The following is a 22,319-nucleotide window of genomic DNA, read 5'->3' as shown; positions in this document are numbered from 1 at the left end:
AAGAAGAAGAAGTATATATCTACTGAAGGCTACCATATGTAAACAGATAAGTAAATATAACATAATTTGAAGAGGGAGAGAAGTATTCAGGAAAGTCTCCCCTCATAAGAGCTAGTTCCTGAAATAAGCCTTGAAGAAAGCCAAGGATCTATCCATCTCATTACTATTATCTCAACTTTAAGAAAATCTCAATTAACTTTTTACTTTAAGCAATTGTCCTTGTGCATTATTTGTGATCACTGTTAAATCTAAGACAAAAACACAAAAGAATTGGTCAGAGTTTTCTTACTGAGTTATCAGAACACTGGAATTCAAATAGTCTGTGTTCAAAACTATTATTCTAATTAGCCATTACCCATTAGAAAAGGAAAGTTTTCCTCACTTGAAAATAGTGAAACTTTATTTGATTTATAATTTAATTCTAATGCACTTGAACAACTGGAAGACTCATTGATTCTCATAATGTTTTTATTTATGCAGTGCTTATCACCGTGGCAGAAAAATACTGAATACTGCTATCTGATATTGAGTCTAGAAAGTGAAGTATTTAGAGATTACAAATTTTAATATACATACAGGCATACTAATCATATGAGTTATATAGAGCCTTATTTATAATGGAGCACTGAATTTATCAGCCATTCAATCTGTATACCCTTTGAGTGAAGGTCATATAAAAGAGACAAAGGAAAAGAGAGGAGGGGAAGGACAGAAGAAGCACAGGAGAGAAGAACTGGAACTCAAGTTGAATATGCTCATTTCCCAAACAAATTAGGTGCCCATCCAAAGAGGAATGGCAGAACAAATCTGTGATATATAAATGTGGTGGGAAAGTATTTTGCAATAAGAAACAATAAATGTGAAGAATTCAGAGAAAACCAGAAGACATATATAAAGTAACACAGAGCAAAGAAAGAATTAGAAAAAAACAACATGAAAATTCTATTAAATCCTGCTTGATTGAAGTTACTCAATCTCAGTCTTATTTTTTTAAGGAGTTAGAGAAGTGGAGGATTATGTTATAAATATGTTATATATAAATATGTTATAAATATATGGGTATAGAATTATGTTATAAATATTGTTTGTTCTGTGTTATTGTTCCATCAATTAGATTTTCTTGAATTTTCCTTTTTTACAATGGAGAATTGAAGATTGTAGGGAGTATGCAAGGAAATTATCTTGAGGTCAATAAGTCAAAGAAAAGAGAAATTAATTGGGGAAAACCCAACTCCCAACTACCAATTTAAACTTTGTTTGTATGTATCTTCATATATGTTTGAGTTTATATCTTCTCTTTTTTTCATTGTCCACAAACTGAAAAAACAGAATGGGTTGCAGCAATTCGAAGATCTGATTTGAATTTTTTTAAATTTTTCAATAAAATTGTGAATAAAATTAAATGCAAGTCCTCTGGAGGAAAGTAATCGATTTGAGGAAATGTTTGACAAGTCTTTTGTGCTGAACAGAAGCCCATTTTTAAATGGGCATGACCTCTAATATAACGTCTATCTCTAAAATTCTATGGTCTTCAACTTTTAAGCAACTTTCCTTTTCATGTATTGGTGCTCTCGGGTGACAGTGAAAATTGAAATGGGTAGTGAGTGAGTGATTGTCTGAGATAAAAATCACAAACTTTACCTTTATTTAGTAAAAGAAACTTCCCAAGCATCCTAACAGTGAGTTTATTCAAAGAAAAGCTAAGTGTCTCCTATGTTTTGGAATATTGCCACACTAAGAAGACCTATGCCAACAACATGTTCAGTGTAAGAAAGAACAATTCAATTAGCTCCCTAGAAAATAATCTTCTCAATATCCAAGTCAGAACAGAACAGAATAACCATGCTAATTCCTTAAAATTTGTCCAAGCCCTTTCTTCTGAGGGTTAGCTATAAAGCAAGTCTTCTTCAGTGTTAAGCATCTTCTGTGTATTTCTTGTTGCTGAACCTGGTCTCCATCAGGGGTGTAAAACCTTTCCGCTGTCTTCTATACTGAAGGAGAACTAGTAATAAAGATAGGGCCACTAAAGCAACTAGTCCAGCCCCAATAACTGACAGGATTATAGTCTGATCCTGGGTGTCTTTCCCTGAAGATGAAGCTGAAACAGAAAATAAAGGTCTAGGTTAAGTTAAAGACCTGTAGCAGATAAGCACCTCAAGAAGGAAAAGAAATAACCTACCTTTGACATGCATCATATATATATATATAAACATTATATCAAAGTATTTTATTTCTTGAATGAAATTTACTAGCCTACAGAATCATAGATCTAGAGTTAGAAAGAACTTTAAAGGTCAATTCCAACTCTAAGGGCAGATAAGTGACACAGTTGATAGAATGGTGGTTCTGGAGTCAGGAAGACCTGAGTGCACATCTAGCCTCAGATACTTACTAGCTGTGTGGCCCTGGGCAAGTCACTTAACCATGCTTGCCTCAATTTCCTCTTCTGCAAAATGAACTGTAAAAGGAAATGGTAAACCACTCCAGTATCTTTGGCAAAAAAAAAAAAAACAAACAAACCAAATGGAATCACAAGAGTTGGACATGATTGAAATGATTGAATGACAGAAACAAATCTTTCCCCTAATCCCTCAAACTCTCTGGACCTTAGTTTCCTCAAATGAGAGAAATGAATTAGATGATCTTTAAGGTCTCTTCTAGCTCCACATCTAACGGTCCTTTCTTTTTTCCCTTTCTATTCCCAACAACATCAACTTAATTCAGGACCTTCTTTGAACTAAACTATTGCATAATAACCTAGATTTAGAACTAGAAAGGATCTTAAAGGTCATATAATTGAACTCCTTAATTTTATAGATGAGGAAATGGATGCCCAGAGAAGCTAAGACACTTGCCCAAGATTACACAGATTGTAAAAGGTTGGGCTGGGATTGGAACTCAATTGTTCTAACTCCAGATTTAGCTTTCTTTCCATTATACCATGCTGGCTCTTCAACTCAGTGTCCCTTTCTCAGATCTATCCCCCCTATAATATGAATTTAATTATTTCATCAATATTGATTTATATATGTATACATACAAAAACATATATTGTGTTTTAAAATTTACAAAGCACTTTCACATATTATAGATACATATATATATATATATATACATGCACAGACACGATCTCATTTGATGAGATATAGGATCCTCACAACAACCCTGTGAGATAAAGAGTACAAGTATCATACCCATTTTCCAAATGATAAAACTGAGACAGAAATTAGGCATCTTGTCTATATTGGCAAATTTAATATCAGAACTGAAACTTGATCCCAGGTCCCCTAATACCAAGACCTGTGCTTGCTAGAGCAACTGGTTCTATGCCCTGCAGATAAATTAATCTTTCTAAAATACTAGTTTAATCTCATCCTTCTCCTCCTCAAGAATGAACTATGGCTCTCTGTTGTCTACCATATAAACCCCAAACTCTTATCCCTAGTTATCCAAGCCCTCAATAATAGATCCCCTCTAGGTGATTCAGTCTTAACTGCCATTAATCCTTTAATCCTCATGATGAATCTTTAAAATCAATCCTTCTTCCACTTGTGCTTTTACTGATGCTGCTTCTCCAGGTTAAAATGTTCTCTTTCTTCTCTTCTAAACTTCTCCAAATTCTAACCAGTTCTCAAGTCCACATCTCTGTGAATCTTTCATGAATTACATAATCACTCCCTTCTTTGAACTCATGTAGCATTATATTATGTGGTACATAATCATATATTGCATAATGCTGTTATTTCACCTTTTGTGCATTTATGTCTTATCTCCTCAGCTCAAACTATAAATTTCTCAACTCACATTCGATACTCCAAAACATAATTCCATGCCTCACATTGAATAATCAACAAATTATCTTAAATTAGAATAAAGATGAACATGGGTGAGGTGTGTCTTCTCCATCATGGCTCCTCTTGGTTTTAAAAAAACAGGAGAGAAGAGAGACAAAATAAAATATAAAAACAGAATTCCTTTACTCTCTCAGGAGATGCATCACAAGAAAGTGGTGAGAGTTTGGTGTGGAATTTGTAAGGTAGAGTAAGCTATAGCAAAGATTGGAGCCAGAAGCAGGAGCCAATGGAGTAACAGAAGGGAGGGTATGAACTGGATCTCTGACTTTCTATTAAATCAAGAGGAAATGAGGAAAGAGTAACTGGGTGTAACATGGAAAATGGCAAGGTGGAATTCCTACAAGATACAGGGTCAAGCCTCACCCGAATTCCACAAGGGTTCTCAGAAAGTGAAAATATCTTTTGCCAGATTCTGTAAAGAGACCTTGAATCAATCATATTCACTGAGAGTAAATTAGTGCATTATGTTGATGATCTTTTGCTAATGTCACCAAATGCTCAAGTGTATCAAAGGGACAGCAAATATGTATTATAAGAGCTATGCAAAAGGGGACACAAGGTCTCCAGGGCCAAGCTACAGTGGGTTTTGCCAAAAGTAGAGTACCTCAGCTTCGTGTTGGAGAAGGGTATAAGACGGACTTTTCAAAAAAGAGTTGCACATATACAGAAGCTGTGCATGCCTAGGACCAAGAAGCAGCTCCGTGCAATTTTAGGAATCACAGGTTACTGTAGGCAGTAGATACCTGGTTATAGTCTGATCTCAAAACTTCTGACAGACTTGACTAGGAACACTGTCTCAGAACCTTTAAAACTGACATGGGAGCACAAGCATGCTATAGAAAAACTGAAAATAGCAGTGTTATCAATCCCTGCACTTGGAACCCCTGACCATGCAAAACCTTTTCACCTGTTTGTGCATGAGGACAAGGGAACTGCCAGTGCTCTATTAGTGCAGACTCTTGGGGATCAATTTGGACCAATATCCTATTATAGTTCCCAGCTAAATGTTGTGGCTAGGGGGATGTCACCATGCATGAGAGCAATTGCAGCTGCTGCCTTAATGGTTAAAAAAATCTTCACATCTGGTTTTGGGATGCAGGATCATGCTGTACTTACCTCATCAAATAGATATCATCTCGAAAAACAGCAACCTGCAAGCGTTTACATCCCAGTGCTTATTCCAATATCTAATTGTGTTGCTGGGCAATGAGAACCTAACTTTCCATCGTTTTAAGGAGATCTATCCAGTCATACTAATGCCATACTTACCGTTAGAAGGGGAATCTATCCATAGCTGTGCAGATACCTTGGAAACAGTTCAGAAAACTAGAGATGACCTAACCGATATCCCTTAGGTCTCTCCAGACCTGACACTGTTTACTGATGGTTCTGCATTTGTGTTATATGGGGAACGGTATGCAGGTGCAGCTGTAGTAACTCAAGATGAGACTTTATGGTATGCAGCTGTATCTTGCAGGAATTCCACCCTGCCATTTTCCATGTTACACTGGGTTGGACTAGAGCAAAGCCACCTGTAAATATACCGTCTTTAAATATCGACTTTATTATTTTTGACTATTTATGTTATTTTACTTTCCTTTTCCTTCAGTAATTGGTGCTCAATGAATTTTTTCTTTAAGGCACTCTAGGGCCATGACTACATGGTGCCAGCCCATTAGCCATTTTCGTGTAATTGACTGGGTCAATAGAAGCAGCAAACTTGACTGATCTTTTCCCCCTTTGAAACTGAAAAGCTATACAGTTCATTAGTCAAAATAGTGAAATCAGTTGTGTGGATAGGTACAGCTTTAGTTAAGCATAGTCACAATCTGTGGTAACACCAGTGGCTTAACCCACCTCATTCAGGATCTTAGAGCTTTATTTCAAAGCACTTGTAAATATAATCAAGAGAATAACCAAGAATCTCAATCAAGATTGAATGCCTAATTTTAGTTCTCTGTCCATTTAAGATGCAAGGAAGAAAAATTAAGTTACTTCAGACCCTGAATCACCTTGTTCCTCAGTGATTTTGGTTACCTGACAAGTTAATAGAATAATCATAGCCAAGTTGGTCTGCAGTTAAAAAGAACTCCTCATTTGTCACAGGAGGGAAGAAAGGGACCATATTATACATCCGATTGTGACCAATGGGTGCCAGCTCTGGAGGCCAGGCATTGACAGTTGGATTAAAGCGTTTCATCCACTCATCAAAAATGGCATCAGTAAAGGAATGAAGGACCTGCAATGAAATTGAGCACAAAATTCAATGCCAACTTTTTCTAAACCCATCACCAAACTTTGTTATATGAAATGAAGCAATAAGCATTTATTAAGCTCTTATTGCATTCCAGAAATTGTATTGTGTTGAGGATACAAAGAAAAAACAGTCACCATCCTCAGTGTTTACCTTGTAATAGCAATAAAAAATATATTTATATGTGTATATACACACATGCACACCATCTAGAAAGTTCACATAAAATTTTTTGGCCCTCCTTTCATATCAGAGAAAAAGTTTGCATTTTTTTTCTTTTATGGGGTGTTTACCATAGAAGAAATTGTGTAGATTTATGGTATTAAAAGTTAAAATATGTTAATATTATACAAGACCATACATATATTATGCATTTCTGAGTTTCTAGATTTTTGCTGTGTCATCTTCTAGCTTTCCTGTATTTCCTTTGGCTTCTACAAAACTCCCATGAAATTCCCATTTACTTTCTTTCTTTCTTTCTTTCTTTCTTTCTTTCTTTCTTTCTTTCTTTCTTTCTTTCTTTTTTTAAACCCTTATCTTCCGTCTTCGAGTCAATACTGTATATTGGCTCCAAGGCAGAAGAGTGGTAATGGTAGGCAATGGGGGTCAAGTGACTTGCCCAGGGCCACACAGCTGGGAAGTGTCTGAGGTCAGATTTGAACCTAAGACTTCCCATCTCTAGGCCTGGCTCTCAATCCACTGAGCTACCCAGCTGCCCCGCCCATTTACTTTCTTATAGATACCATGATGGGGAAAGTAGTGATATGGAAGGGATACCTCTGTGTGTGTGTGTGTGTGTGTGTAAAATGCCAAATAGATACAAAGTTGGAGTGAATTTCTTCTTTATTTAAAAAAATCTTCATAAATTATTGTGCCAATTTTATATTATTAATATTATACCAATTATATAAAAATTATTGCACCAATATTATAACCAATAATATTAATACTGAAAAACAAGCAAAACATTCTTTACCATAGCTTTTCTACCTTTCCTGATCTGAAACTTAATTAAACAATTCATTTTTGTGATATAAATGCAAAGTCTTTTGTAATCCTTGGACCAAAGAAAGCCTAAAAAGGCTCTAATTATAATGGAATCACAACCAGGCAGGCCAAAGCTATTGACCCTAGAATTCTAGATTGAGAGCAAGAAGCCACTTAATCCAACACCTCAGTTTACAGATGAGGACTAGGAAGGTTAAATGAGTTACCCAGTGTCAAACAAAAGGTAAGTAGTAAAGCCATGGATCAAATTCAGGTCCTCTGACATCCTTTGATATCCTACATGCTTTTCAATATACCACATGCCTTTGCAATCTGTAATAGCACAAAAGGGAAAAAGTATTGCCAATGACCCTCCCTGATGAAGGCACCAATTTCTGTCCCATTTTAAGGCCATCTACTGGCAATATGGCAAAGCTGGTAGAGTTATGATATTGGAGCTGGTGTCCTGTCTGGTCTATGTTAGGGAAATTACATAATGATGCATTTTGTAATATCAGGCTTAAATATAGGCTTAAAAGCTAGGAAAACTTGAACTCACATTCCATTTCAGACACTTACTACCTGGGTGACTCTGGACAAGTCAATTAACCTCTGATGCCTCAGTTTCCTCATATGTAAAAATGAGGATAATAGAGCACATACTTCCCAGAGTTGTGAGTATAAAATGAGATAATATTTGCAAAGAACTTTTCTATTATTAAGAATTGGCTATTATTACTAGAAGAAGGGCACAGAGTAAGAGAGCCAAATGAGAGACTTCTTTGTTAGTAAAAAAGCATTTATTCTGAAGTCCTAGGCACAGAGAACATCAATGACTCAGCAATGATGATTCTGAGTCAGAAAGTCAAGGACAGCTACATTAAAATTTTTTATTTTAATTTTTAACAATGTTTTTTGGGAAATAATATTACATGGCTATTTGAACATGTAATAATATACTTTCAAATGAATATAAAATATGAATTTGTGCCCTTTATCAAGAGAAAAGGTAAAATAAAATAATTCTTTTGTAGTAGACAACCCCCTTTGGAAATCTTCTTCTCTTATTCTAATAATAGACAGCTACATTTTTAACACTCTTCTTATTTGCTAATCAGTGAAAGAGTAGAAGTTTGAATCTAAGACTTTTGACTTCAAATACAACAATCTTGACCATTCTATATTTTAAAATTATAGAAGTGAATTTTCCAACTATATAACCTGACTTCTAGAAATAACCTTGGGTGACCATTTTGCAATATTACCTTTATGAAGCTCTTCATATTATGCACATTGGCCCCTACTATCATTTAGATGTGCTTCACATCTGACTATGTATTGACTGACTGACTGAGAGTACTGACAATCAGTACTCTCTCAAAATAACCTTGTTTCTAAAGATACCTTATAGGAAGGGATGCTCTGACCTAAAGCTAGGTTTATGTGACAAATAGATGGCACAGTGAAGAGAAAGATAGAATGCCAGGTTTGAAGTCAAGAAGATTCATCTTCTTGAGTTCAAAATTTTACCTCAGACAAGCTGTGTGATCCTGGGCAAGTCACTTTACCCTGTTTGCCTCTGTTTCTCATCTGTAATTATGAGCTAGAGAAGGAAATGGCAAACTATTCCAGAGACTCGCTCTATGGTCCTAGCAAGACACTTAACCTCTTGGTGCCCCAGGAGATTCTCTAAGACCATAGGTGGAAGAGGCAGCTGTGTCTGAGAGGTTAAGAGCACTGGACTTGGAGTTAGGAAGAAGAGAGTTCATATATCCAGCCTCAGACACTTCTATGATCCTGGGCAAGTCATCTAACTGCCAAAAATGATCCAGAGGATCCACTGGAGAAGGAAAATGGCAAACCATTCCAGTATCCTTGCCAAGAAAACTCCATGCATAGTTATGGTCCATGGAGTCATAAAAAGTTGGAGATGATTGAACAAGAACATCTATAGAAGAAGAACTGTTGACAGTCTACATTGGTAGAGGGAGTTTCTTCACAAAGAACCCATGATTAAATTGAAATCAAAGGGTGTGTGTGTGTGTGTGTGTGTGTGTGTGTGTGTGTGTGTGTGTGTGTTTGAAATATCCCTCTTAGGGTCCTCTGCCCTATATTGTTTTTAGGACTTTGAGTGCTACTCTGGGGGGTTTCCACCACCACAATGGCAAAGCACCCACAGTCACTAAGGAGTGAACTCTTTTTTGCCCAGACAACAGTTCACATAGCTCATAGGAGCAATAAAGGGAAAAGTCTGGCTCCACTAGGTTTAGTATTCCTTTTACTTAGTCTAGGTCCCCAGTGTGATCCAGGAAATCCTCCACTTGGTCAAAGAACTCTTGAAGTACCCATGGTCTCTGAACCAGTTGGTCCTCCAGAAGAACTGAAACTAGGGTAGCTCCTTACCAGACCAAGGTTTGACTCAAATCACTGAAAACAGAGGACCCTGGTAGTGCACTACATCAAATTAGAAACTCCTGCATTTAGCACCTCTTTAACAAGAGTAATTAGTTAAAATGGGATGCTACCAGATTCCATGATTCCCCATCCCACCTTGGTAGTCACATCGCAGATGGGCTCCTTGCTAAACCAGTTCTAGTTTCCCCACCTTCATAGTGACCTCTTCAATAGTAAACTCATGGAGTCTCTTGTGGTGCCTTTTACATGTTTCCCTGGAGGGGGCCATTGGAATGTACAACTTCTAAGTCGAGAAACTCAATATATCTGAATGGTTTCTCTCTGTTCAACCTTCCACTGTTCTCTCTCATCTACGCATACCTGAGACCTTTAAAAAGCAAAGTTCAGAAGGATCAAAGGAAAAAACCTATGATGTCAAAACAAAAGTGGTATGGGTGGGAAGACTTCTGGCTCTAGAGTCCAAGTATTTGGGTCCAAATTCTGCTTCTGATATTTCCTACTCATGTGAACTTGAATAATTCATTTTATCTCTATAAATAAATAAATAGATAAATGAATGAATGAATGAATGAATGAAAAAAATGAATGAGTAAATAAATAAATAACTGAATGAATGAATACTTAAATAGATAGATAGATAGATAGATAGACTAATAAATGAGTGAATGAATGAATGAATAAATAAATAAGTGAATAAATAAATGAATAAATGAATAAACAAACAAACAAGCAAGTAAATAAATAGATGATAGATAGATAGATAGATAGATAGATAGATAGATAGATAGATAGATAGATAGATAGATAAATGAATGAAGAGCAAAGTTCAATTTGTGTTAGATGTTCTAAAAGAAAGTCTTTATCAGGTATGAGTTAGACTAGAAAACATCTGAGGGCATCGGAAAGTTTCAAAAGATTTAGATTTGGAAGGAAACATAGAGATCATCTAGTTCAAACTCTTCCTTTAGCATATGAGGTAAATAGTACCCAGAAAAGTTAAAAGAATTGCATCAGCTCACACAAGTAGTACAAAAGCAGACAGCCAGAATATGAACACAGGCAAACCTCATTTTACTATGCTTCCTTTTATTGCGATTTGCACATATCTTTTTTTTGTTCTTGTTTTTTTCATGAATTGAAGGTTTGTGGAAACCCTTAGTAGAGGGATTCTATCTGTGCCATTTTTCCAACAGCATGTGCTCCCATCATGTCTCTGTGTCACATTTTGGAAACTTTTGCAATATTTCAAATTTTTCATTATTATTGTATGTTATGGTGATCTGTGATTAGTAATCTTTGATGTCATAGTGATTATTTGGAGGCACTACCAATGATGCCCATATAAGACTGAATTTAATCCATAAACTTGTGTGTTCTGACTTTTCAAAAAAAAAAAAAAGCAAAGTTCAAATGTACAACCAAGCTAAATGAACTGGCCATGAAGAGAGGTAGAGTGGCAGAGTGACATTGGACTTGGAATTAGGAGATTTGGGCTCAAAACTCCCCTCATCCACTTTTTAACTATGCAACCCAAGGCAAGTCCCTTAACATCTCTCAAATTCATTTTCTTTATTTGCTAAATGAAAGGGACGGGCTCAATGACTTCTAAGGTCTTTTCTCCATCTAATTCTGTGATCCTCTGAATCAGTAAAATTCAGAACCCTATTTAAGGGACAAGGGAAGACTGAGGACCAGTCCAGTTTAAATCTTTTCAGAGAGCTAAGCTGTGAAAGGGATTTTAAATTGGCTGCAGTGATTTTACCAATGTCCAAACATTGTCCTCCCCAGGTGAAGCCAGACAATGTCTGGAAAAAGCCACTATACTCAGAAATGTCCCCTTTGGGGAGGGGAGGGATTGAGCTGCAAGCTATTGTATTTAAAACTTAATATCTAATGATTGTGACAATTTAATCTTCTACTTATCTATTTTGTTAGTGACTCCAATTGCTAGCAAATGCACTGCTTTAATTTCTTTCAGTTTGCCTCCAGCTATAGCTTTCTCTTCAGCAAATGGTGAGCCACTTACTTTAGATACTGTGGGAGAGAAACCAATAGGTGGCTCAGTGGATAGAGAGCCTGGCCTGGAGTTGGGAAGACCTAGGTTCAAATTTGAATTCAGACACTTCCTAGCAGTGAGCTTCACTTAACTGTGATTGCCTAGCCCAGCATAGGCGAAGACCTGGCATATGTGCCAAGCTGGCACGCAGAGAGCTGCCCTGTTCCCCCTCTTCCCAGCACCCAAGGACTTTTTTTGCATTCCCTGCCCCTCTGTCCAGCCACCCAAACCAAGCACTACCTCCCTCATCTCTCAGGTAATTTGGGGGCTCACAGACAGCTTGAATTTACCCTCTGGGCACTTGAACTCCAGAAAGGTTCCCCAACGATGCTCTTCCACTCATATTGTGGAATACTTGAGAAAAGGAGTGGAGACCAATGAATAGAGTTATTACAATTAAACTCTATATAGCCACACTCATTTCAACTTGTTATTCTTTCTAACTGTATTTCCCAGATCAAAAAAAAATTGGAGGTGGACATAGGTGGAGGTAGAAATGAAGATTTTAGGATAGATACTGCAGGCTCTCTCAAATTTGGAATTGTTATTTGCTTGGCAACCAAAAATTATAATGTGTTGAGGGTGGGAAAGTAGAAAAATAAGAAAGAGCTGGGCTACACAAATGTGTTGTTGTTGCTGTTGAGTCATTTTTCAGGTGTGTCTGGCTCTTTATGACCCCATTTGGGTTTTTCTTGGCAAAGACACTAAATCAAAGGCGGGTCTTAAACCTAGAGCTTTTTTTACTTAGAACCTAACTCTACTCTATCACTATACTATCTTTCAAAAAGAAATTATAAATAGGGGCAGCTGGGTAGCTCAGTGGAGTGAGAGTCAGACCTAGAGACAGGAGGTCCTAGGTTCAAACCCAGCCTCAGCCACTTCCCAGCTGTGTGACCCTGGGCAAGTCACTTGACCCCCATTGCCCACCCTTACCACTCTTCCACCTATGAGACAATACACCGAAAAGTACAAGGGTTTAAAAAAAAAAGAAATTATAAATAATAAAGTACTGAGGGACCAGAAATGGGATAGTTGTTGCTGCCGTGTAGTCTGGACATACCTGAGTACAAAAATAATCTTACAATAGGGACAGCTTAAGAAAAAAAATCAAGATTGAAATTTCTTTTCATTATTGCTTTAAAACCATCTACCAGAGATGAGTTATATAACTATGTGTATGAAATGCTGATTTTTGTGTCATTGAATGCTTCTTAGTGTACTTTGTACTGAGGATGATTGGCATACCATTGTTATGAGACCCCTGGGCAACTTTTTTTTTTTGTCTCAGGACATGCTCCCACTGAGCACGTTTTCAAAACCAAATTAATCTTTAAATAGGGATAAACTTTTTCATAACCTAAAATTAGCCATTCAACTGTCAAAAGTTACTCTCTTAAAAAAAAAGAGTTACTCTCTACTGCAGGTAGCTGGGTAGTTCAGTGGCTTGAGAGCCAAGCCTAGAGGTGGGAGGTTCTGGGTTCAAATGTGGCTTCAGACACTTCCTAGCTGTGTGACCCTGGACAAGTCACTTAACCCCCATTGCCTAGCCCTTACTACTCTTCTGCTTGGAACCAATACATAGTATTGATTCTAAGATGGAAAGTAAGGATTTTTTTTTAAAAAGTTACTCTCTACTGAAGCAATGGCATGGAGATATTTAATTAGAGCAGCCTTTAGGATGCTAACACCTGCACATGTTGGCATGACCCAAGCAGTAGCTCTTAGATTAAGTAGTACTTACCTGCCAAATCTTGATTTAATTTTTTTAATTCTCAAGGGAAAAAAACTTGCCTTTGAGGCATCTTTATCTTCTGTAATTCTTTAAAAAGAACATACCACAAAAATTGGATCATTCGCAGCAGAATGGGGCAAAGCACTAGTGCCATTCAGGAAAGCATGAACCAAGTTATGGAGGCTCATTACTGGTGAATCAAAGGTTCCATCTGCTTTATCAAATCCTTCCAAGGCATTCCTGCATAAGATAAATATGAAATATGATATCTGTGTTTTTTTTCAAAAGATCTTTTTTGTATAGCCCAAATAGTGATAGTCTACTAAATTGGAGACTAAAAAAGTCATATGTAATGAGCATATTTAATAGGCTTGGCATTAGACCCCGTTTTTTAAAAAAAATGAAAAATGGAGATTATAGATAAGAAAAGTGAAGCTCAAAACTATCTTCCCTGCCTCACTAAAGAGTCCTCTTTCTCCCAACTTCTATAACCACTATCCCCCCAGTTACCTAGATCCAAAATTTCAGCCATCTTTCAGTCCTCCTTCCTGGTCATGGATCAGTTCAGAACCTCCTCAGTTAAAGAGATATCATGGTATGAAGACCTATACTTAGCATGGCAAAAACCACTCCACCATATGCTATCATGTTCTGGTACCCACAAAATACCAAAAATAATAACAATAATACGGGCTAATTCATGGAAGGTTACAGTTAAGAATTACACAGGAGAGGGGCAGCTAGGCAGCACAGGGGATAGAATGCCAGGCCTGGAGTCAGGGGGACCTGGGTTCAAATTTGCCTTCAGATATTTTCTAGCTGTGTGACTCTGGGCAAGCTGCTTAATCTTTATTAGTCTTAATCCACTGGAAAAAGAATGGCAAACCACTATGGCCCATGGAGTCATGAAGGGTCAGACATGAGTGAACAATATCAAGGCAAGAGCAAGCAATTGATTAGGATGAAACAGTATCAGAGGACCACAGAGTTAGAACTGGAAGTGATATTTAAAAACATTGAATCAAACCTATATATTTTAGAAATCAAGAAACTGAGGCTGGGAGTTTAAGTGACTTGTCCTAGATGACAATCCTAGTTAGGTAGGATCTGAATTTAGGATCTGAATTTAGGTCTTCTTGTCTCCAAATACCATCTGACTACCTGAGGGTAGGGGTGGGTATTGCCCAATCACAGTAAGGGGTCCTTTTTCATTTTGCCTCTAATATTTCACATATGTTTAATGTGAGGAAATTTTGCTATTCACACCATGTATCGATTTATCTGTTTCATATATATTTAATGCAGGAAATTTTGCTATTCACACCATGTATCTATTTTATGGCAATTCAAGATTCCATATTTTTCAGCAAAGACAAAGTGTTTCCACTGGATAGTAACATAGTGGGCACAATTTCCCAGTTTTCAAATCTTGCTTCTGAGCCTGCCCCTATTCCCAAACTACTCCTTCCCAAATCTCCATGTTCTCTTGATTGACAAATGCTGCAACCTTTTCTCAGTTCTCATTCTCCATGACCTTTGTAGTATTGACTATCCATATTGTAATGATGACTGTCCTCTTTTCTACTTTGAATTCAGTGACTCTGTACTCTAAGCTTTTCTCCTACCTGCATGAATGCTCCTTATTAATCTTCTTAGATAATTAATTATATCTTCGAGCCCTGCAAGTGTAGGAGTCTCCCAAGACTCCATCTTCAACCCTTTTTTTTTCCCTTTACCCATTCATTTGGGACCTCATCCAATCCCGTGGTAAAGGAGACTATGGCAAAGTTGGTGTTAATACAATAGCTGCCAAACACCTGTTTTGTCATGAAATACTTCTTTGTCATCCAAGTGGCAAGTTTCTTTTCATATGTAGGTTCCAGACTTAGGCCAAGGGCTTTCCTGAAAAGGAATATTTCTTGACTTCTCTACATTCTTACTTCCCACCTATCCTTATATTGATTCCCTGTTTTCTCCTTCTCTTAGTCAGTTTTTTCTGGTTATCGCCAAAAACTAAATACTTGAAATGTAGCCATTTTTCAGAATCTTTCCATCTTTTGTACCCATGGATTAAAAAAAAACCAACATAAAACAAAAAGGCTGAGACTGACAAAGGGCGATAAGTTCTTGTTATCTCCACTTCAGTCTAGCTGTTTAAATGCTTCAAAAAATCCAGCATAATAAAGCTCTTTTCTGTGAACATGTTAAAAACTGGGCAGTATTTTTAATCAGTGCTTTAGAGAAGAGCATAGACCAGAGTAGAGAGAGAACCAAGTTTGAGAACAATTCTAAAATGGTTTGAGCCAGTACAAACTGGTCAGAAACCACTTCAGACTGGCTAGAACCAGTCTAAACTGACTTTGACCAGTCTGAGGCAGTCAGAACTTGTTTGAACCAGTCAGAACTGGTTTTGACCAATTTGAGCTGGTCAGAACTGGTTTGAGTTGTTCTAAGATAGTTTTAACTGGTCTGAGCCAGTTCCAGCTGCTTATGGCTAGTTCTAGATGGTTTTAAGCCAGTCCAAGCTGGGTTTGACAAGTTCAAGCTGTTCTAAACTTGTTTTGAGCAGGTTTGGACTGGTTCCAGCCAGTCAGGCATGGTCTAATCTGGTTTAAACCTGTTCAAGCTACTTTTGACCAGTTTTAGGCTGTTCTAAACTGGTTTGAGCCACTTCAGACTGGTCAGAACCAGGTTTGACAAGCTTAAAATGGTTTCTAAATGGGCCTAAACTAGTTTTGACCAGTTCCATCCAGTAAGAACCAGTCTGAGCTGGTTTGAAGCGGTTCTGAACTGCTTGGAACTGGCTTAGAACCAGTCTAAACTGATTTTGACTGATTTTGACTGGTCAGTACCAGTCTAAGACTTGTTTCAACCTATTCCAAGCACTGCAGTTTAATGAGACCTAGGTTACAGAATGTTCCAGCTTTGTCCAATGACCAAAAGTATTGATCATATGTGAACATACTGAGGAAATGCTAAAATTAATAAGAATAATATTTATTAAATTAGCAACATTAAATTAGCAACAAGGGAGAGAGAGAGAAATTCAAAAATGATAATGCAGACAGACATTTTTAAAAGCTTTTCAGGATTTACTACATACTACCCTTAAAACAACCATATGAAGTAAGTAGTACAAATGTCCCCATTTTACAAACTAGGTAACTGAGACTTAGATAAGTAATTTTCTCAAAGTATTTATATAGCTAGTCAATGATAAAGTCAGATTTTGAGCCCAAGTCTTGTATCTCTGACTTCACAGTTCTTTTCTGAAGTAGTAAGGTGGTATAGTGGTAGAGTACTTGCCTTGAGTCAGGAAGACCCAAGTTCAAATTTTGACCCTTTGCAAGTAATTTGTAACTCTCTATGCCTCAGTTTCCTCATCTGTAAAATGGGAATAACAGTACCTACCTCACGGAGTAGTTGGAAGGTTCAAAAGGGGTTTCAGACACCTTAAAGAAAAGCTAGAAGGAAAAAAACAGAAAGGCTAGAACCAGTCAAAACCATTGAACTGGCTGGAAATAGAGTCCAACTCAGACTAATCAAGCCTAGATCTGACTGGATGAAAATGGTTCAAAACCATTTTAGACTGTTTTAGTCAATCCAAAATATTTCTGGCTGGTCTGAGCCAGTTCAGATTGACTAGAACCAGTCTAAAACCAGTTTGAACTGGTTCCATCCAATAGAACTTATTCAAACCAGCTCTGACCAGTTCGGCCTAGTCAGACTTGCTCAGATTGGTCAAAGACAGGCTGGCTCAAACCACACAGAACCAGTCAAAACCAGTTTGAGCTGGTTCAAACAAGTTAGACTCAGTGAAAAGCCGGTTTAAATCAGCTCAAACTAGTTCATACTGGTTTCTGACTGAATGGAACAGGTCATCAAAATCAATTTAGACTGGTTCCAGCCTGCCTGAACTGGTTGTCCCAGCTCAAGTCAGCCTAGTCAGGCTGGAATTGGTCAAAACCAGTTCTGACTGGCTGGAACTGGCCAAAATCTGCTCAGACTTGTCAGAGCCAGTTTAGAACAGTTCTAGCCAGTCTAAACTGTTTTCTGACTGGTTTGAACCTGCTCAAAGCAGTTTAGAACTCAATTCTCTCTCCACTTCAGTCTATCATCTAATCAGCTATAAAACTGATCTTCCTAAATATCAATCTGATGATGTTGGTTCATCCAATAAATTCATATAGTTCCCTATTTACCTCCAGAATCAAATAAAAATCCTCTGTTTGGCTTTTTTAAAGTCTTTCATAGCCTGGCTCTGAAATTCAGTGACTCTCCCTCCTGAGATCTACTTTCTGGCTTCCCTGACTTCTCAACTAAAGCCCCGTCTTCTTCAAGATTCCTCTCCCAGACGTCCTTAATCATAGTCCCTTCCCTTTGAAACTACATCTTGTTTGTACATAGCTGTTTGTTGTCTCCTTCATTATAATGGAGCAACTTGAGAGAGTAGGAGTGGTTTTGTTTTTCTTCTTCTTTGTATAATAAATGTTTAGCACAGAGCCTGAAACATAATTAGGCACCAATTACAGTGCTAGTTGACTGACTACATTTTGTATTTTTCCTTTAGATTATAAATTCCTTAAGCATAAAGACTATGATATTTTCTGTCTGGGTCACCAACACTTAGCCTAGCATTTTGAAAATAGTAAGAACTTGGTAAAACTATGTGGAATTGACTTGTTGGATAAGCAAATATTTTAACTTGGAGCCTCGCCTATCCTCATACTCTTCACTCAAATTTACTGACAACCCCCCTCTTCAGTCTCACTCCCGACTTTGGCTTCCTGTCCTTTGGCTTTTTCCCCAATGTCAGCCCAGACTCTACCCAGCTCTGCCCCCAGCAAATACCTCTGCCTGCAAACCCTAAAATATTAGTTAATTCTCTAGATTAGAGTACCTATTTACCAGGAAGCAGGGAAATCAGTATTACGAGTGGGATCCTAGACTATTAGACTGTAAGTGTCATGGGGACAGGGATCCTGCCTAAAGAAAACTTTGCATCTTCTCGCCAAATCAGTGGTGTTTAATAAATGTTTACTGAGAGAATGATGAAATGCAATCCTAGAACTGCATCCACAATCCACTCCTCTTCCAATTCTAGCTACTTTTCTGGTCTATCTTACTTTTAATAGCCACACACATCATTCTAGTAAGTAATTAATCAGACTTTATGTCATTGTGGGAAAAAAATCAATCCATTTCTGAATATTACATGACTAGTGACATTTTTATATTGTACCTTGGATGAAATTTACTCTAGAAGACTCGTTTGATTGATCAAACTTCCACAACATGGACTTAAAGCAGAAAAAACATTTTGCTCATTTGCACATAAAATAGCATAGTCTCCGAACAGATTCCCAAAGTTTATAAGTCTTGTACCTGTATTAAGGGCCCCCTGGCCCTTAACACTTACCTATACATAAATAGAGAGATGAAGAGCATAAGAAAATTGTTGTTGACAGCCTGTCCAGAAAGTAGTTAAAACTCTAATACCAAGGAGATCAGTGTACTGCTAAATGATGGCTTTCATATCACTGATTAAAGCTTTCCATTATTCCCTCTTCTCACCCTGCTCTGCCACTCAGCATGTTAGACACCCTCTTGCACTCTAACACTAGTTTTCTTTCTAACCTTTGTTCCGTTTTAATCCCTTAAATGCTATTCCTGACAACCACAGGAATGAAAATCTTCAGATGGTATAAAACACCATTACAGCAAAGGTCAGAGCACAAACCTAAAGCTGAAGCTTGAATTCCGGAAGAAAGGAGGATTGTCAAACTTCTCAAGAGAAAGGCAGGCCTGGACATCCTCTATGGTGGGCAACTGTTCCTTTGTCCTTCCTAGTTGATTTCTTCTCAGCAGACCTTCATTTGTCCCATTACACAGGGTAACCTGGCGGTTGTAGTCATCCAAGCTATGATTTAAAAAAAAAAAAAAGAAAAGGAAAAAGAAAAAGAAAAAAAAATTGTTAGAAGCCATAGAAATGTTAGATTATGGAAAAGATCATGAATTGGGGTCAGTGGGGAAGGGGAAACCACTTGTGGCTTCATCTCAAAATAAATTTATTTCCCTGTGATCTTGATGCCTACATAGAGAAAATATCTACTTCTATGGCAAATTGAGCCCTTTCTCCTGCCAAAAAAGGATTTGGGGATACAGATCTTTTGAGGCAAGACTAGACAATTGTTGATATTAAGACTACTTTAGGAGACAACTAGGTGGCTTAGTGGATTGAGAAGCAGGGTTAGAGATGGGAGGTCATGGGTTCAGATCTGGCCTCAGATACTTCCTAGCTGTGTGACCCTGGACAAGTCACCTAACTCCATTGCGTACTTCTTACTGCTCTTCTGCCTTGGAACTAATACACAGTATTGATTCTAAGGCAGAAGGTAAGAGTTTTTTCTTTAAAGAGTACTTTAAGTTTTGCAAAGGTTTGACCTTCACAGCAATGAAATAGGTATTTTTGTTTGGTTTGGTTTTTTCTTTGATAATATTTTGTTTTTCTCCAAATACAAATAAAAATAACTTTTTAAATTTGATTTTTTTAACATTTTGAATCTTGAATTCTCTTATACTCCTCTTCCTTCACTGAGATAGTAAAAAATCAGATATAGATTCTACATGTGCAATCATGTAAAACATTTTCCCATATTAATTCTTTTTGAGAGGAAACTAAAACAAAAAATTAAGGAAGAAAATGAAAAAGGTATGCTTTGGTCTGGATTCAGACTCTATCAGTTTTTGCTCTGGAAGTAGATGGAATTTTTTGTAATAAGTTTTTTGGGATTGTTTTGGATAATTGCTATGTTGAGAATGGCTAAGTCATTCACAAATACTGTCCCTACCTCTGCTCTTGTCTGTAAGCAATCATAAACATACTTTTCCGCCTTGTAACTGTGACCAGTATTTCCTTCTCCTCTACCACTGCAAATGTTGGTGTGTGCTGGTGCTCTTCCTTGCTCTAGAACAGCTCTTTGAACTGTGACCAGGATCTGCCTAAGGGCAATGCAACAGAGTCATGCACCTAGAACCTAGCAAAGGAACCCCTGTAATCTCCTGACCAGTTGTCTGATTGCCTTCTGGTCTGTGGTTGAGAGCTCCAGAAGCCTTTGCTGCTGATTCAGTTACCCCCAAAGCCTATGCTTGCTTGCTAAGGTAGGGCCTGTCTTGGTACCCGTCTATGCTCCTTTCTCATCCTGGTGCTACAGAGTCTTCTTGTCAACCTTTTAAGTTATCTTGGCCTAAAAGTTGTTTCACCCTGTTTCTGCCTCTCTAGAATTTGTTTTGAGGCATTACATCAAAATTCTTTGGAGGGTAATTTCATAGAAATCTGTTGGGTCCATGTATCTTCTCTGCATCTTGACTGGCAGGTATTTTATGCCATTTTATTGATGGGGAAACAGAGACTTTAAGAGTTCATGCGTTACCTATGGTTATTCAACTAGTATTCTACAGAAGCTTGATTTAGAGGACTAGGAATTAACTTTGGTGTTTTTTTTTATTATTTGTTTTACATTTTTCAAGAATTTATTTCTCTTCCCTTTTAATTCACACACCTATCCCCTTCCTTCCCTCCTCCAACCCCTACCCCCAAAAAAAGGAAAACAAAATTTTTATGTAAAAAATTTTATGTAACCACTACTGTCCATTTTATCTTCTTGATCTTCTCTATCCCTTGTTTGGTCATAGACGCTTTCCCTACCCAAAGATCTGCTAAGAAATTCTTTCCTTACTCCTCTAATTTATCATGTGTCCTCTTATGTCCAAATCATGCATCTATTTAAAGCTTCTCTTGATATTGTGAAATATTGATGAAAATCTAATTCCTGCCAGGTTAATTTCCAGTTTTCCCAGCAGTTTATGTTGAGCTTTGGGTTTATCAAACAATCAGCTACAAGATTTGTTTGCTTGTGTATGGTATGGACCTGACTTGTTTAAACTATATTCACCTGTTGTTTTTTTTTAACCAGTAGTAAACCATTTTAATGATTACTGCGTTATTATATGTATATATGTAGTTAATGATTTGAAATCCAATACTGCCAGATCCCTTTCTCTCTCACTTTTTTTTATCATTTCCTTTGAGATTCTTGATCTCCTCCGGCAGATGAACTTTATTATTTTTTTCAAACTCCCTAAAGTAATCCTTTAATATTTTTATTGGCATGGCAATCTATAAGTAGATTAATTTAGATAGCATTGTCATTTTTATCATATTGGTTTGGCCTCCCACATACAGTTAATATTCTCCAATTACTTGTCAGTTTCTATAAAGAGTGTTTTGTAGTCATTCCTCTGTTTTATACCTGCAATTTCTTTAGTATAAGGAACTCCTATACAGGGAAATTCTCTAATAGCCTAGATTGGCACCTTCTCTGTCCTCAAAATATTATAGCATTTCCTAGAGTACTGAGAAGTCAGATGACTTGCCTAGAGTCAACCAGACAGTATGTTTCAGAGGTGAGCCTTGAGCTCATATCTTCCTAACTCTAAGTCATAAACATTACATACTATGTCATGCTGCCTTTAATGCAGACCTCTACTCAAGAATAATAGAATTGTAGGAGGTAGCTAGGGGATTTAGTAGATTGAAAGTCAGACCCAGAGACAGGAGGTCCTGGGTTCAAATCTGACTTCAGACACTTCCTAACTGTGTGACCCTGGGCAAGTCACTTAACTCCCAATACACAAGATTTGGAACCAATACACAAGATTAATTCTAAGATGGAAGGTAGGAGTTAAAAATATATAATAATAATAGAATGCTGAAGCTCAAAGGTTTCAAAGACCCTAATTTTATAGAAACTGAAGACTAAAGGGATTAAATGACCTGACCAAAGTAGCACAACTATCTTGTAGATATAATGTAAGCTCCTTGAAGGGAAGGGTTGTTTTTTTTTTTGTTGTTCTTTCGGTTTTGTCTTGGTTTTCTCCTTATCTCCAGCATCTAATATCACACCTAATCTCCAGTGTTGGCAATGACTTTCCCCTCCGACCTCACATAGAAAATTTTTT

General features: G+C 37.3%; 1 protein-coding gene across 1 annotated transcript in view; it reads right to left on the bottom strand.

Annotated features, from left to right (window-relative positions):
- Positions 1-1,913: 1,913 nt before the first annotated feature.
- Positions 1,914-22,319, bottom strand: part of DCT (dopachrome tautomerase) — a 41,985-nt gene continuing 21,579 nt past the window's right edge. The window contains exons 5-8 of the mRNA XM_044667232.1: positions 19,039-19,218; positions 13,403-13,538; positions 5,892-6,093; positions 1,914-2,098 (exon numbers count right to left, since the gene is read on the bottom strand). Of these exons, the coding sequence (XP_044523167.1) occupies positions 1,914-2,098; positions 5,892-6,093; positions 13,403-13,538; positions 19,039-19,218 (703 nt within the window). The remainder of the gene's footprint in view (positions 2,099-5,891; positions 6,094-13,402; positions 13,539-19,038; positions 19,219-22,319) is intronic.

Source organism: Gracilinanus agilis, chromosome 3 (assembly GCF_016433145.1).
Source record: "Gracilinanus agilis isolate LMUSP501 chromosome 3, AgileGrace, whole genome shotgun sequence".
NCBI classification, from domain to species: Eukaryota; Metazoa; Chordata; class Mammalia; order Didelphimorphia; family Didelphidae; genus Gracilinanus; species Gracilinanus agilis.
The sequence above is the reverse complement of the archived record's forward strand: the minus strand, read 5'-3'. Positions and strand labels throughout refer to the sequence as shown.